The 15,739-nt window shown below is 49.6% G+C and overlaps 1 protein-coding gene across 1 annotated transcript in view; it reads right to left on the minus strand.

The window, feature by feature from the left end:
* Positions 1–15,739, minus strand: part of cacna1fb (calcium channel, voltage-dependent, L type, alpha 1F subunit) — a 27,781-nt gene continuing 12,042 nt past the window's right edge. Inside the window, exons 16-51 of the mRNA XM_032566891.1 lie at positions 15,479–15,686; positions 15,290–15,410; positions 15,093–15,168; positions 14,971–15,019; positions 14,837–14,897; positions 14,213–14,315; positions 13,084–13,213; positions 12,047–12,106; positions 11,872–11,978; positions 11,297–11,384; positions 11,073–11,180; positions 10,952–11,004; positions 10,737–10,883; positions 10,466–10,667; positions 9,440–9,598; positions 9,257–9,367; positions 9,096–9,179; positions 8,865–8,993; positions 8,342–8,407; positions 8,087–8,178; positions 7,829–7,988; positions 7,605–7,732; positions 7,339–7,435; positions 6,893–6,995; positions 6,533–6,634; positions 6,323–6,453; positions 4,552–4,683; positions 4,425–4,479; positions 4,014–4,212; positions 3,570–3,677; positions 2,263–2,399; positions 2,072–2,184; positions 1,825–2,002; positions 1,694–1,741; positions 1,481–1,581; positions 1–1,394 (exon numbers count right to left, since the gene is read on the minus strand). Of these exons, the coding sequence (XP_032422782.1) occupies positions 1,131–1,394; positions 1,481–1,581; positions 1,694–1,741; positions 1,825–2,002; positions 2,072–2,184; positions 2,263–2,399; positions 3,570–3,677; positions 4,014–4,212; positions 4,425–4,479; positions 4,552–4,683; positions 6,323–6,453; positions 6,533–6,634; positions 6,893–6,995; positions 7,339–7,435; positions 7,605–7,732; positions 7,829–7,988; positions 8,087–8,178; positions 8,342–8,407; positions 8,865–8,993; positions 9,096–9,179; positions 9,257–9,367; positions 9,440–9,598; positions 10,466–10,667; positions 10,737–10,883; positions 10,952–11,004; positions 11,073–11,180; positions 11,297–11,384; positions 11,872–11,978; positions 12,047–12,106; positions 13,084–13,213; positions 14,213–14,315; positions 14,837–14,897; positions 14,971–15,019; positions 15,093–15,168; positions 15,290–15,410; positions 15,479–15,686 (4,210 nt within the window). The 3' untranslated portion in view covers positions 1–1,130. The remainder of the gene's footprint in view (positions 1,395–1,480; positions 1,582–1,693; positions 1,742–1,824; positions 2,003–2,071; positions 2,185–2,262; positions 2,400–3,569; positions 3,678–4,013; positions 4,213–4,424; positions 4,480–4,551; positions 4,684–6,322; positions 6,454–6,532; positions 6,635–6,892; positions 6,996–7,338; positions 7,436–7,604; positions 7,733–7,828; positions 7,989–8,086; positions 8,179–8,341; positions 8,408–8,864; positions 8,994–9,095; positions 9,180–9,256; positions 9,368–9,439; positions 9,599–10,465; positions 10,668–10,736; positions 10,884–10,951; positions 11,005–11,072; positions 11,181–11,296; positions 11,385–11,871; positions 11,979–12,046; positions 12,107–13,083; positions 13,214–14,212; positions 14,316–14,836; positions 14,898–14,970; positions 15,020–15,092; positions 15,169–15,289; positions 15,411–15,478; positions 15,687–15,739) is intronic.

Raw genomic sequence — 15,739 nt, forward strand, 5'->3', positions numbered from 1 at the left:
CAGAGCGTGATCTGGATCTTTATTGGAAGGAAAACAGATTCAGGCAGAGCAGCTCCTCAGCGTCTGAGCAGGAATCAAAAGCCCTTAAAGAGTTCTGGGGAAAAGTCCAACGGGTCGGAAGAGATAAAAACACGACAACAAGAACAAGATGAGTCGTCATCAGCATAAAAAACACCACAAGTAGAAAAACGAGCCGGACCTGCAGTGAGAGAGACTGAATGATCTGAGTTCATGTGAGGCAGGAGGCCCAGCGCCACAAACCGCTGACATCATCATCTTCATCATCATCTTCATCATCAGCTCACAGATGCTCTTTCCTCATCACCTGATGATGTCATAGCCCTGGAGGTCGATGGCGCCCGGTGGAGGAAACTCAACTCCGTTCAAACGAATCACCAAATCAAATCTAAATGCGTCCAGATTTGGTCGGATAAACTGGAGAAACTATTAGAAAATATTGTCTTTTTATTAGTTATAAAATCAGCTCAGATTAAGGTCAAAATAAGTTTCATATTTTCAACTTGTTACTTTCCTTTATCTGTAAAACAAACAGTGGCTCTGTGTGTTTTACAACTTGAATAAATGAATAAATAAGGACAGAAATAAATCCACCTGCTCATTTTTACACATTAAAAAATGTAAAAAACCTTTTTAATCTGAATCTGTTCTCCTGCCTTAAGCCCAGAAATCCGATTCGACCAGAACCAGAACATATTACAGTTTAATGGACTCGGTTCTAACGTTCAGAGATTATCGGTGCAAACTCAAGTGAAATTCTGGTTTATTTACATCTAGAAAAATCAACGAGCCTCTCAGACGGTGAATCTCCATGGTAACGGGCCTAACCAGGTCGGAACCTGTGACCCTCTCCTCTCAGTGTTGATAACTTTAGTGTCAGCCGTGATTAAACCCGATCCTGGTTAGACCGTCATATCCTCAGAACCGGGTCACAGGAAGCTGAACCCGACCAGTTTATGGTTCTGATCCATTTATACCACAATCACATTTTAACTTCCTCTACGTTTCTGTCCTGTAGCGCGAACCGCTCCTATTGGCCGGAAACCCCACCTCTATCCTCCTATTGGCCGGCAGTCTTGGCCCTGCCTCCTTCTCCTCTGATTGGTGGATCCTCAGAATGAGGTCACACAGGCCATCTCGTCAGCCAGCTCCTCCTCCTCGCGGCTCGTCCTGATTGGCTCCTCGTCGCTGTAGAGCGCCGCCGGGTCGTCGCCGATGGTGTTCAGGAAGTCGTGGCTCCCGGAGCTCAGCAGGTCGCTGGCCGCCGACTCCATCTCGTCCACCGTCATGTGACACGCATCTGCGATCTCTCGCTTGGCGAACGCGACGAACTTGGGGTCTCGTGCGTAGAGGCCGAGTCCCTCCGAGATCAGAACCTGGAGACAGAACAGAGCGGAACCCGTCGTCTCCATGGAAACGCTCAGGAACAGGAAGTGAAGAGTGATCAGTGGCGCTCGCTCACCGCCTCCACCAGACTGTCGGCCGATCCCCGTTTCTCAGCGAACGGAGCGCCGAGCTGCGAGGGAACCCTGAGGGTGGTGTAGGCCCGGTACGGGGGCGGAGCTACAAGACAGTCACATGATCCGATCAGAGTCACGTGGCCCAATCAGAGTCACATGACCCGATCAGCTGATGATCTGTGTGAGGAAGACTCGTTTCTGTTTTTTCGTCTCACCTGAGCTCCCGGCTGATCCACTGAACCAGGGCGGTCCATCTGCTGCTCCTGTCACAGGAAGCAGCATTAGCCAGACCCTTCACATTAAAAGCCATTGGCTAGGCTTTTATTTTGAAGCCCTGCCTCCTCACCTCTTGCTGCCCCTCCGTTCTTGCCCTCGCCCCCCCAGGGCGGGCTGCCCTCCTCCTCCACCAGGATGAGCGGCGCGTAGAGGAGCCGCCCGCGGCGGGGGCACGGCTTGGCCCAGGACGCCGAGGACACGGCGGCGGAGCGGGTGGACGAACGGCGGGAGTCGTAGCTGCTGAAAGCCTGGCGAGGAGAGGGGCGGTTACCTGGGGAACAGGTGGGTGAGTGTCTGGAGCGGCTGTCTGAGGTCACCTGAGGTCGCGCGCGGCGCGGCGGTGATGTCGGGTGATACGTCCCGGGAATCGGCAGGTCGTCGCTGCTGCCCTGCCGCCTCAGACACTGGATGTTGAAGGACGGTTTCCGGCCTGGTGAGCAAAACAAACGCACCGCTCAGCCGGCTGTGATGTCACACCCATGATGTCAGCTGTGAGACAGTCTGTCACCTGTGGGAGTGGCAGGAAGCAGGCGTCTGCGAGTCGTCCTCCTGCCCTCGCTGTAACTGTCGCCATAGCTACCGTTGCTGTAGGGGGCGTGGCTATCGCGGTGGTCTCTGTACAGCGATGAGTCGTCGGGGTAATGTCTGACAACACAGTCAGATGATAAATAATCCAGCCTATCAGCTGCCAGCGTTCCCCTGCAGGGTGGAGGCGGGACCTGGACCGGTCCTGGTCAAGCTCCGCCCACACACCTGATGACAGCTGTAGGCACTCCTCCACTAATCTGCTAATGCGCTATAAGCAGAGCTAATTCTTTGCTTGTTACTTTTGCTAATGTTGAACACATTTAGGGCACTTAGCTTACCCTGAAATAACTTTTCCAAAGCGCTAATTTACTTGGCTGTTCTGTAAACTTTTAGTAGAATAAAGTTGTCAAAATGGTTGAAGTTAGCATGTTAGCATTCCACAAATATGTTGATAATGCATTTAGCATTAGCTGCTGCTAAATGCCATGTTGTTATAGGCTATAGCATTAGCCTCCGCTAAATATCATGTTTATATTTCTGTGCTGACTCCATTATTATGTTTCGCTTAGTTTAAAGATGGTAAATTGTAAGTGAAACTGTAGAGCCTTACTGACACCTAGTGGACGTTGTTGACGTATTTAATTTGGAAGTCGAGCAGAAGTCGTCCGGCTGTCCGCATGGTGTGATAGACTGTCCTTCAGACACGTTTGTCCCTTGGACACTATTAGTCTGTAAGTTCATTTGATTAATTATTATTTCAGTATTGTGCAATATTTTATAAGACATAGTTCCATGTTTTCCAACCAAAATACAAAGCTACATCGTTAGCTAGTTAGTAATAATTGGGAGCCATCAGTTTGCTGTAGTCTAGTTATTTTCTGTATTTTGTCTGTGGTTGATATATAATTTTGTGCTTTGTTACAGTTTTACAAAACAAACCACAAAAGAGTTGAAAACAAGAAAACTATCAAGGACTGGATTATTTTAAACTCAGGTGCTAGCTAGCTGTTTAGCTTTGTAAGAGCAACACAACATGAGGGCAGCATATTTTCACTTTAGCACTAGCTTCTGCTTCATACCATGTTGGAAGCACTTTAGGTTCAGGGTTAGCACAGCTAACCTGCATGTTAGTGAGCTACTGGAAGCACTTCCTGCGAGTTGCTAAGCTACTGGAAGCACTTCCTGCACGTTGCTAAGCTACTGGAAGCACTTCCTGTGCGTGTTGGAAGTACAAGCACTTCCTGCGCGTTGCTAAGCTACTGGAAGCACTTCCTGTGCTTTGTCTACCTGTCTCTGGAGCTGATGCTCTCGTTGTCCTCCTCTCGGCTGTGGTAACCCTGCTCTCCGTAGACATCCACGTCTCCGTTCCTCCAGGATCTGTCCCTGGAGTCTCTCCTGCAGACCAACAGATGAAAATCAGATTTCAGACCCTGAAAAGCTAAAAAGTTTTAAGTTTTACTTTTACGAGATATAAAGAGGAGCAGCAAAAGCAAAGGAGGCAGCTTAGCAGAGCTGCTAACAGCTGATGATGTCATCAGGACATATTACTGTGGAATATGATCTTTGCTGCCTAAGCGTTAAGCTGTTAGCATGTTAGCATGAAACTGTCCAGCAGCAGTCTTCAGTCAGAGACGTTGCAAGACTGACTGCAACTGGAGACCATTCCTTGGACTCTGAAGATTTTTGGGTGGCCTGACTTCATTTCTCTGTGGGGCAAATGAAATGACACACCGTCCATATTTGTAGTACGACGGTCTCTTGTGGGCGGAGTCTGTCAGGCTGTTCTTCACGGACGGCCGGCGAAGATGACTCACTGATGACCTCACGCTGTCTCCACGACGAAGATGCTCGTCATGTTCGTTTCCATTTGCCATCTTGCTGAGCGACCCGACTCGGTGGATGAGACTGCCGTTTGAGACGCCGCCATCGCCTGCAGAGAGAAGCCCCGCCCACTGTCAGTCCTGGTTGAAACGATGCTCTACTGCCCCCTGCTGTTCATGCTCAGATTGAAGCTGATAGCAAGTATTTGATCATTTCCTTTTTTGAGGTTAAAGGTCATTGATGGTCTGATTTTAAGAATCTGAGGTTCAATAAGTGAGGATGATGATGGAAGGAGCGAAGGAAGGTTCAGCTGCATTTTACCGGTAGGTGTCAGTATGGAGCCTCGTCGAGTCTCTGGTCCAAATCCGTTCTCGGCCTGCAGACAGAGAACAGAAAGTTTGAGGCGGCTGGTCAGACTGCCGGCGGTGGACCGTGGGCGGGTCGGCACCTTGTAGGCAGCGTTCTTCTCCAGATCGTCGCCGTCCATCAGCGCCTCCTCCTCGTCCTCCAGGTCTTCGTTCAGAGCCAGACGCATCTCTGGACCCAGATCCTGCAGCGTCTTCAGACCCGCCTTACACAGCTGCAGCGAACACAGAGAAATCACTTTCTGCCTCAGGCGGTGAGACATCTGATCCGAGTGGTGGGAAACAGTTTCAGCATCAGAACATGACTGGGAACTGAAGAGGACGTAATGAGACGATAAGCATAAAATGCTTCAGCTTTTTTCCACAGATGCTCTTTTCCCCACTTCAGGGGCCTCATGTATAAAACACTGCGCAGTTTTCACACTAAAACTTGGCGTAGGACAAATTTAGAAAAGTTCGGCGCACAAACAAATTCAGATGTATGAAGCCTGCGCACCTTTCCTTTATTCATCCTGGTTTATAGGAAACAGAGCAGCTGCTGCTCCGCCTGTCGCCTCCATAAATACATCTTAATGTAAATTAGTATAAATACCCGGAAGTCTGCCGCAAAGTGAAGCAGTAACCATGGCAACGTCCTGTTCGAAGCAGAATAAGTATTTATAATAATAATAATTCTATATTTTATTTCTAAGTTGCTTTCAGGGCACATAAGGTCACCTCACAAAAATCAAACTAATACATTTTAAAGAAACAAACTCCAAATGAATCCTAAAGATCTCAGAGCAGACGCTGTTGGAGCAGCAGAGCGATCAGCCGGGATTTAAACGTTTCTTCTGAATCCAGGAATCATGAGCAGAAGTTACATTTACAGGGTCCAGATGATTTCTGTCCATAAGGCGCATTCACAAAGCGGGCGGCTCCACTGGAGGACGGCTGCAGCTGGACCGGTACCGGTACCTGCTTTAAGTTCTGCTCAGAGCTCCAGGATGATCAGTCTGGATGAATCTAAACGCTCAGAAACCAGCAGATCAATCTGATCTCTGATCAATGGCTCCATGTTCTCCATCAGAGCCAAAGCTCCTCAGGTAGCGGCTCACCTTGATGCAGCTACTGATATACCTGGGATTGTCTCCACACCTGATCACCTTCAATAATCAAACTGTTTGATCAGCCCTGGTTTCTCTCTAGTGAGAATAAATAGATGCATTCAGACGATGAGTTTCATCTTTATGAGACACAAACTGAGCAACATGATTATTTACATTGAGGTTTTCACATCCTTTATTTCTATTTTCTTTATTTTGTGTGTGTGTGTGTGTGTGTGTGTGTGTTAGGTTGTCTGAGGATAAATGTGGTTCAGTTTCATCATTTAAACACTAAAATATTAAAATCATGAAACCCATCTGGTTTGATGCTTCCTGGTCTAAATAACTGAATGCCGTCAGATTTCAGTGGATTTAGGTGAGTTTTGACTCTTTGTAGTTTATTATTGTTCACAGAAAAAGTTTGCCGCACATTTTCACGCCAGGGAAAAAGTGCGCATATATTTATGTAAACTTTGACGCAAAGTTCATTTTTATACATGCCGACTTGTGAGTTAAATACGGCGCTTTATACATGAGACCCCTGGACATTACTGCGAGGGAATGCAAAAGAAAATGCATGTCCCCTAAGGGGATCCGTAGGCTCGAAGTGGAGAGCTGAAAACAACATAACATTATTACTCATTACTCTCACATATGTTTATGCATTCTGCTGCAGTAGTCACATTTGACCACTAGGTGGCAGCTAAACGTTTAAAAAGCTTTTGAAAAGCTCTGAGTTTCTGGGACAACATGGAGAAAGACAGCTAACCTGAACAGCAGACGGATTCGTAGAGTCAGACTCTCCCGTCACGTTTCCTTTCTCCTTCCTCTTCCTGAACTTCCTGAAATAATCCTGAATGAGGAAAGTTGCATAAAACTTCCCGACGGTGACTTCCTCCTCTGCAGATGGAGAGAGAGAGGTTGAGTCTGCAGACCAGCGGACGGAGACCCGGCTTGTCCCTGCAGGCCAGTGCTCTACCTTCATGTGGCGGGATGACCTCATCCAGCAGCTTCGGCTTCATCCGCTTCCAGATCTTCTTGATGATCGCCCTCAGCTCCTCATTCTCCTGCTCAGGGCTACCTGTCCGCAGCACCCAGGGGGCAGAGCCAAAGACAGGTTAGAAATTCATACCTGAACCATCTCAGTGTTGGTGGAGTTGATGTTAAACAGATTAAAGACAGAAGCGCAGCTGAAAAGTCACTTCATATGTAGATGATACTGTGATTTATGTTCCTCGTCTGGCTAATTTAGCAAAGCTAACACGTCTTTATTTTCTAATACAAACCATAAAAAAGAAGTTTAAGCTGAGTCATCCTCCACCTGCAGGTCGTCACGTACCTTCGGTTTTGATCTTGAGCGCGGTGCGAACCAGAGCGAACAGTGTGGCGTTGAAGGTCACCATGCCGTCGGCGTTCAGAGGCATGTTCATGGCCACCAGGCGCTGCGGTGCAGAGGGAAAGGACGACTCAGGTTCTGTTCAGGGGGTAACAGACAGAACCAAAACACTCCTGCAGAAACTCTGACTCCTTTACGTCTGAAGGACAAACCCTAACAATCCAACGCTAACTACCGATTAGCTGTAGCTTTAGAGTTCGGTTTGAGAAATATTGGAACTTCTGCCGAGCATCAGTAGGAACCAAGAACCAGAACCGGCCGAGAACAGAACCGGCTAAAACAGAACCGGCAGAGAACACAACCAACCAAGGCCCGTGTATCGCTTCACACTTCTCCAACCGAACTGGAGTCGGGTTAAGGCGGACTGGAGTCGGGTTAGTCCTGCTTACCTTGCAGGCCACCCTGTGCGGACAGAGCTTGCCGAACCCCAGAGGAGGCTGGATCCTCCGGAGCAGTGCCACCACATCCAGATGTTTGATCCGACCTCTGAGGAAACAAAACGTTCCACAGACTGGTGATTCCGGTTTCTGCTCCAAATGGCAGCAGCAGAAGACAGGAGCATCTCAGATCTACGTAATCTGAAGAAGCTCATCAAAAACTGAGCTCACAGAACAACTGGACCACTGACAGGAAGCAGAACCTCTGCAGAACCTACTTGGCCTCTGGATCGTACTCTGACCAGATCCTTTTGAATTCATCCAGATGATGCGGCCCCAGGATGGACCAATCACGCGTCAGATAGTCGAAGTTGTCCATGATGACGGCAACAAACAGGTTGATGATCTAAGTGAGAGAAAGAAGTTCGGTCAGGTTCTGGTCCAAATGGAGGAATGTTCTGGGAACATTATGGGAACATCCTGGGAATGTTCAGGGTCCCACCAGGAAAGCACACAGCATGAAGAAGCTGATGAAGTAAACAATGGCGAAGTTGCTTCCGCAGCTGAACTCCTCTCCTGGTTCGTAGTCCGACTCCGGATCGCAGCGTTTCCCTGGAAGGCTGGCCAGCATGATCTCCTGCCACGCTTCACCTGTGGCACACCTGTTCACACCCACCCACACACACACACACACCCACACACAGGTAAACCAGCAGAGACCAGGCGCTGAGCATCCAGAAGGAGAGGAGAAGCCTCTGACCTGAAGAGGAGCAGGACAGCCTGAGGAAACGTCTGGAAGTTGTTGTTTCTGTTGATCTGAGTGTAGTCCTGCATCGCGATCTTCCCGAACGTCTGCCAGACACAGCAGAGGGAACAGTTAACCCGAAGACAGTCAGAACCTAGTCCTGCTGCGTTCAGGTTCTGGGGGACATGCAAAACCTTCCAGAACCTCATCAGCTCTGGTGTCTGGACTCCGAACAGTACCCCCTACAGGCTCACCTGCGTGTGAACTCACCTGCATGCCGATGACAGCGTAGATGAAGAAGATCATGGCAATGAGCAGAGCGACATACGGCAGCGCCTGCAGGGAGAGGACGGGGAGAGTCTCAGCCTGACCCGGCGCCCAGGAGCCAGGCTTCAACCCGACAACCCGACTGATGGCTCACCAGCAACCTGAAGGTTTGTTTGTTTATGATTATTGAGCTCAGTGATTTTCTGGAGTCTGTCCACCTTCTGATCCACTTAATTCACGATTTTCAGGTATTTAAGACATTTTGCCAACTTCCTTCGTTTACTTCCTGCTCTCTGGTTAACACCGCTCCTGCTAGCCCCGCCCTGCTAGCCCCGCCCTGCTAACCCCGCCCTTGCTAACCCTGCCCCTGCTAGCCCCGCCCTTGCTAACCCTGCCCCTGCTAGCCCCTAACCCCTGCTAACCCCGCCCCTGCTAGCCCCGCTCCAGCTTACCCCGTCCCTGATAGCCCCACTCCTGCTAACCCCGTCCCTGATAGCCCCGCCCTTGCTAGCCCCGCCCCTCTAACCTGCAGTGATTTGATGAATGTCCACAGCAGCGTGCGAATCCCCTCCCCTTTATTCAGGAGCTTGACCAGTCGCATCACTCGGAACAGGCGGAAGAAGGTGATGGACACCCTGGAGCTGTCCTCGCCGCTCTGAAAACAGAAACATTCATTAAGTCCTTTTAAACTTGAGACGTGATTATTTCAGTGGGATTTTGGATAGTGATGATCATTTCACTGTGATCTGCTGCTCACGCTGAACTCTGTCACCACGATGTCCACCACGCTGCCGACCACGATTAGAGCGTCGAAGGAGTTCCAGGCGTCCACAAAGTAGTGCTGCAAGGACAAGGAAGACATGAGACGCTGTGCAGGATGCGGACCGACCGATCGTCCGTCTGCATTCGGTTCTGCACCCGGAGCCGCAGGGCCAGCAGCTTCAGCAGCATCTCTGCGGTGAAGAGTCCGGTGAAGACCATGTTGAGGATGTCCATGACGTAGCTGAAGGTCTTGGACTGCTCGTAGTGCTGCAACAGAGACAACACTCAGCTCGCTTTGGTCCGACTGGATCGGCTTTGACTAATTGGACCAGTACCGACCTGCACGGCCAGTGTGACGGTGTTGAGCAGAATCAGGACGAACATGACGTACTCGAACCCCGTGGAATTGATGATGGACCAGAACTTGTACTGAACCGGGTTCTTTGGGATGTAGAGTTTCAGAGGCTGAGCCTTCAGGGCGTACTCCACGCACTGACGCTGAGACAGAGGCAGACAGCAGAGATGAGGCAGGAGACATGGGACAGACATGGGACAGAGCGTCCTGCAGCCCAACGATTGGACCGAGGACAGGAACTGCTCCAGCAGAACCACCAAACAAAAACAGCAAAGACGTTTAATTTTCTGTCTTGAATTATTCCAGACATTTCAAGAAGCCGACAGAACTGAACTGCTTGGGTCTGAATCGGGTTTTCTCTGGGTTTACTTCTGTTCCACCAGGTGAACCAGACAATGTTCTGAGTGGACTTCACAAGACCAACAGATCCAGAACCAAATCAAGCCAATCATACAGAACCGGGACCAGCTGTGGGAGGAGCTCTGTCCAACATGGTGGACAGTCCCGGCGATTCAGACTCCAGCAACAATCAGGAGACTCATTCTGTAGTTTCAGTCCTGATCTGAAGCAGAAACAAAACTTTTGCTACGCGGAGATAAACCCACAGACTGGAGACAGACGTCCACTGACCACCCAGGTTTGGGAACCTTCGGGTTTCGCTGACCCAGCAGGTCGCGATGCTTGATGATGATCTTTTGCTAAAATGTGATTTTTTCCCCTGGGTTTAGAAACTATCAAAGAAATGTGGAGGAACATCAGGGAGAATTCCTGAGGCCTGACTGAGGAAGAGGAGGGTACTACTGCTGGGTTTAGGACTTAGGAACCAGAACCGGGACAAAGACGACCCGGTTCTGTTGGACTCTTGGAGCTCTTCGTATCCTAATGTCCTCCATCAGCCAGAGTGAATATTTTTCTGGAGGTTTGGATGGACAACGTGTCATGTAGACATTTTGTCCTCAGACCGATTTGGACTTTTGCTGAGGTTCTGGTCCAATAGGACCGGGTCTTACCTGGTTCTTGTCCAGCTCACAGTTCTTGTACTCCTGCTCTCCTTGCTCTCTGAAGGTGATGATGACAAAACCCACGAAGATGTTCATCATGAAGAAGGCGATGATGATGATGTAGACGATGAAGAAGATGGAGATCTCCACCCTGTAGTTGTAGATAGGACCCGAGTTCTCTCCGTTGGCGTCGATGGCTTTGTAGAGGAGTCTGGAGAACCAAGAGACAAACGCTCAGACCCAGCTGAGGGAGATGAGCTGATGAAGGTGGGATACTGACGCGGGCCAGCCCTCGAAGGTGGACACGGTGAAGAGCGCCATCATCCCCATCAGGACGTTGTCGAAGTTGAAGTCACTGTTCAGCCAGATGCGCTCCCTGACCATGGGGTGGCTCACGTCTCCGTCCTTGTAGACGACGAAGGTTCCTCTGCAGACACACACCTGGTTCAGCCTGAGCGGAACCAGAACCGGACCAGAACCGCCTCTCTGACTCACTTGCACTGTTCCGGAGTGCTCTTGGCCTCGTCGGTGCAGCGGTAGAACTTCCCCTGAAAGCAGAAGCAGAGTGAGGCGGTGGCAGCGCCAGGCCTGGGCCGGGTGAACGGCGGAGAGGAACCTTGAAGAGCTGGACGCCGATGCAGGCGAACATGAACTGCAGCAGCGTGGTGACGATCATGATGTTCCCGATGGTCCGGATGGCCACAAACACACACTGGACCACATGCTGCAACACACACAGCAGAGAGACTTGACACCTGGACGACCAGAACCAGGCCAGAACCTCCTCTGAGACCCGACCCAGCCCCAACCCTCACATCCTCACCATCAGGGGACCGTTACCTTCAGTCCTTTGGCCCTGTTGATCGCTCTGAGAGGTCGCAGCACCCGGAGGACTCGAAGGATCTTCACCACAGAGATGGCGCTGGAGCTGCAGACACACAGAGGAACCAGAAAACTTCTGATGGGACCAGATAGGAGAAGATCTTGGAGAGCCGGTGCTTTCTTACTGTCTGAATTTATTTACACTTCTGTAAAAATGACATGCTTCTGCTTGAAAGTGATTCTAAAGAAAGACGATTTTCTAAAGCTAACTTGGGCATAACTCTGACCACTAGAAGGCAGCAAAGTTCAGCCAATGGGATTGTTGGTAAGTCTAACCCAGGGAGAGAACTAAAACATGCAAGATGACTCTGGACCGGAGTATCAACAGGCGATGGTGGTCAGCATGGCCGCCGTTCACAGCAGGAGTCCATGGAGACGGAGGTCTCCTCTGCAGTGGAAGGTAAAGAGCTGAGCGGCAAGGTATGTTTCCCTGGAGGCACGAAAGCATCTAGAAAGATGTTTCTGGAGGAGATCAAGCCAGAGTCTTGCTACATGTGCCCTTGGTTAGAGGAAGTTAAGGTTTAAATACTGACTGCAGGAAGAAGGAGACGAGCGAGACGCTGACGACCAGGAGGTCCAGCAGGTTGAACCAGTTCCTGCAGAAGGATCCCTGGTGGAGGAACGCGCCGTGGACCGTCATCTGAGAGAAACAGACAGGAAGTCATAGGGGAAGCTCTGGGCCAAGACTTCCTGCCGACGGATGTTTACCTTCAGCAGAATCTCCACGGTGAAGATGGAGGTGAAGGCGTAGTCGGCGTAACCCAGAATCTACAGACACACAGGAAGTTCAGACTCAGACAGGAAGTACAGTCATGGTCACATTCCTGTTCAAATCTGCTGCAGGTGAGCTGAGGCCTCAGGTGTGGACCAGCAGTGCGGAACATCAGTCCTCATGGTGTACCTCAGGGTTCTGTCCTGGGATTCTTATTAAATAATTATTTCTTCAGCATGTTTTGGGTATTTTTGAAATCTGTGTTCACTCAGCTGGTCTTGGTTTGCTTCTGCTACTAACTAAACCCGACAGATTTCTGTGTGAACGGTTTACGACCCCATTTTAGCAAAGATGGCTGCCGTCTGGATGGATTTTAGTAAAGATGGCCGCCGTCTGGATGGATTGTAAAGTTGCTGAGAGCGACGCCCCGGTCACCAGATGGTCAGCAGACAAAGGAAGAACGCTAACAGCAACGGCCTTTAGTGGAGCACTGACTGCAGCTTCTGACCCGGTTCTGTTTGGAGTCGGACCAGGAGTGATGAGGTTAGGTGTGATGCGTTCACTGACTCAGACCGCTTTTCATCACTTCATTACTGTCATTTTCAGACGATGTTTAGATTCACCGTCTGGATTCTCCCTTTTTTTGACGTAAAGGTTGGATAAAGTGTGACGTTCAGACTGCAGATGGTTTGAAAACTATCAGATTTATTTCCACACAGTGGAACAGATCAGATTTACTGGAGGGAAATTTGGTCCCAGTAAAATGGCTCACAAATCAGAAACAGAACCTCAAGAAGTCTGAGTTCAGAGACAAGCAGAGTTAGAAGCAGAGACTGTGTGTGTGGGTGTGTGTGTGGTAATTTTTCTCTCTTTTCTCTTATTTCTGCCTCGTTGACCCGGTTAATCACTGACCCGGACCTACCCTGAAACCTTCTGAAGCCCCGCCCGTCCCGATGCCAACCCAGAGACGTTCTGATGACATCACCTGTGACATCACAGAGCCGGGTGTTAGTGAGGAGGCTGTGGGACTCACGTTGTTCCTGAAGGAGTGCGCTCTGATTGGATCCTCAGCAGCCAATGAGCAGCTGCTGAGGATGATGAAGACAAGGATGAGGTTGGTGAAGATGTGGTGATGGATGAGCGTGTGGCAGGCGACACGGATCCTGCGAACAGAAAGACAGAGACAGAAGAGTCAGGTCTTCATGTGGAACCAGAACCAGCTGGTCTCTGGATTCTGGCGTCTGTACGGATCAGATCCAGATAAACAAAAATGAAAGTTTCAACACAAGTAGAACTTTCTGGGGGTTCTGGAAGAACCGACCCACAGAACCACAACACTGATGGTGCTTAATGAGTCAGTTGGTTTTTCTTTTTTTAAGGAACTTCATGGACTCTGAGATCAATGATTCCCTGACCTGGAAGGTGGGATTTGGGTCTCTGAACTGGGTGGATCTGTGACCCACCAGGCCCAATCAGTCACTTCAATCTAAGGTCAAACTCTGATGCACCAAAAAAGTGACCTCTGGTCCTCCAGACCTCGGTCTGGCTTTGGTTTGAATGTGAACGCCTAGCAGACCAGAGACCGCTCCAAAAGCAGGAAGTGGACTACAGTGCAATGCATTCTGGGTAAATCCAACCAAAGCTAACATGCTAGCCTAGCACTAGCAGCAGAAATGGCTCCTGGTCTTCAGCCAAAGACTAAAGAGAAATCCTCCAACACTAAAATCTGACGCCTCCATCTTGTTTCCATCTGGTGAAACAGGAAGTTGCTCTCAGCGTCTTCAGAGGTTTTTGTGTCGTTTCCTTCAGTGGTTCTTGGTGCAGCGCCCCCACAGGCCAGGAGGGGAACAGGTTGGTTTGGGTCAGAACCACAGCAGCTGGAGGTGGAGCAGTTGATGGAGTTCTGGTTCTAACAGAACCGGGTCTATGAGGTGGAAAAACCTTAGTTCACTCAACTCTAAGAGTAAATTAAGGTTTACTTGCTTATTTACTGCAACTTTATCTTTCAGAAACTCATACATTTAAGTTGTTGAGTTAAAAATCTAAAAATTGCAGCATTTCTTAGGCTTTGAGAATAGAAGTTAGTTGACACAATGAAGGTGGCTGAAATATTTTTTAGTGTGTGTGAAGGTCAGTGAATGCTGAGGTGCTCACACACTCACGGGTTTGTTTTGCTGAGACAGAAGAAGGCGCTGCCCTCTGGGATGGGAAGAACTTTCTCTTTAGGAGGAGCAAGGTCAGCCATCTTCAGCTGGACGCCTCCGTCTGAGGAGAAGAGAGAGGAAACATCTGTTTGGATGAAGAGCTCATTCTACTGACTTGGAGCTACAAGGTCTGCCTGACCAAGATGATAACGGGCCTGGACTCTGGGGGTTCTGGTCTGCTTTTAGAACTGAGCTGGACCGATGGTTCAACGTTTGTTTGGTGACCCAACATCTAACCCTGAACCTCCAGAAGTCCTTGTCCCTGGAACCACTCACTAGTTCCCAGAGTCAATTTCTGGACTGTTATGAAATATTTGTCCATTTGAACAAACCAATCGTGCCTCCAGAACCTGCAGGACCAGGGGATTCTGGTTCTGGTTCATTTAACAGATCCTCACTGTCTTTTACTAGAACAGTTTTGGGTTTTAATTTGGAAAAATCGACTGGACCGAAGACTGAAGCAGAGATTCTGCTCTGGAGAGTCAGATGTTGTCCTAACATGGCTGCAGAGAGCAGTTCTGGTTCCTGGTTGGTTCGATGGTCAACGGATCAATTAGTCAGAACTTTACTGTGAGAACAGACCGTCTTCTCCTTCAGGAAGCTCCTCTTCCTCCTCATACTCTGTATCTTCATCGATGTCCACCTGAAGAGACAAACAAACGTTAGAATAAACCGAGGACACGTCAGAGACCTGGTAACCCTGGAGATCTGCTGACCTTCACTTCTCCTTCGGCCTCCTCCTCTCCCTCACCCTCAGTCTTCTTTCTGCAGAAGAGAAAACAGGAAACCATCAGGCGAAATAAAATCCAGGTTTCCCATCTGCTTCTCCATCACTCACTCTTTCTTCTTGTCATCCCCATCGCCTCCAGCCAGATTGTCGACAGCAATGGCCAAGAAGACGTTCAGCAGGATGTCTGATGGTCGGTAAGGAGAAGATGTTTGGGGAGTTCTGATGGATGGATGGAGTCAGATGAGCAGAGCTCTCCAATAATAAAGCGTTTGATTGACCATGTATTGGTTTGTTGCCATGGATACAGTTGCCACAGATGAAGAGGATGACGAAATAAATGCAGACGATCATGCCTGGGAACACCGGGCCGCCATACGCCATGATGCCGTCGTACATGACCACATTCCAGTCCTCACCTGTCAGGATCTGACACACAGTAATCATCAGGGACACGCCCCCTCAGCTGGTGACATCACCTGTTGTTGCCGTGATACCTGGAAGCAGGTGAGTAGCGCCTGCGGGAAGGCATCAAAAGTGCTCCGCTTGGTCTGTGTCTCATCGAAGTTAAACTTTCCTCCGAACAGCTGCATGCCGAGCAGAGCGAAAATGATGAGAAAGAGGAAGAGGAGCAGCAGCAGGGAGGCAATGGACTTCATGGAGTTCAGCAGGGAGGCCACCAGGTTGGACAGAGCCGTCCAATGGCTGAGGAGACACATGGACACCATCAGAGACCAGGAGTTTGGGGCCCACCTGGA

The sequence above is a fragment of the Xiphophorus hellerii genome, chromosome 1, assembly GCF_003331165.1.
Source record: "Xiphophorus hellerii strain 12219 chromosome 1, Xiphophorus_hellerii-4.1, whole genome shotgun sequence".
Taxonomy (NCBI): Eukaryota; Metazoa; Chordata; class Actinopteri; order Cyprinodontiformes; family Poeciliidae; genus Xiphophorus; species Xiphophorus hellerii.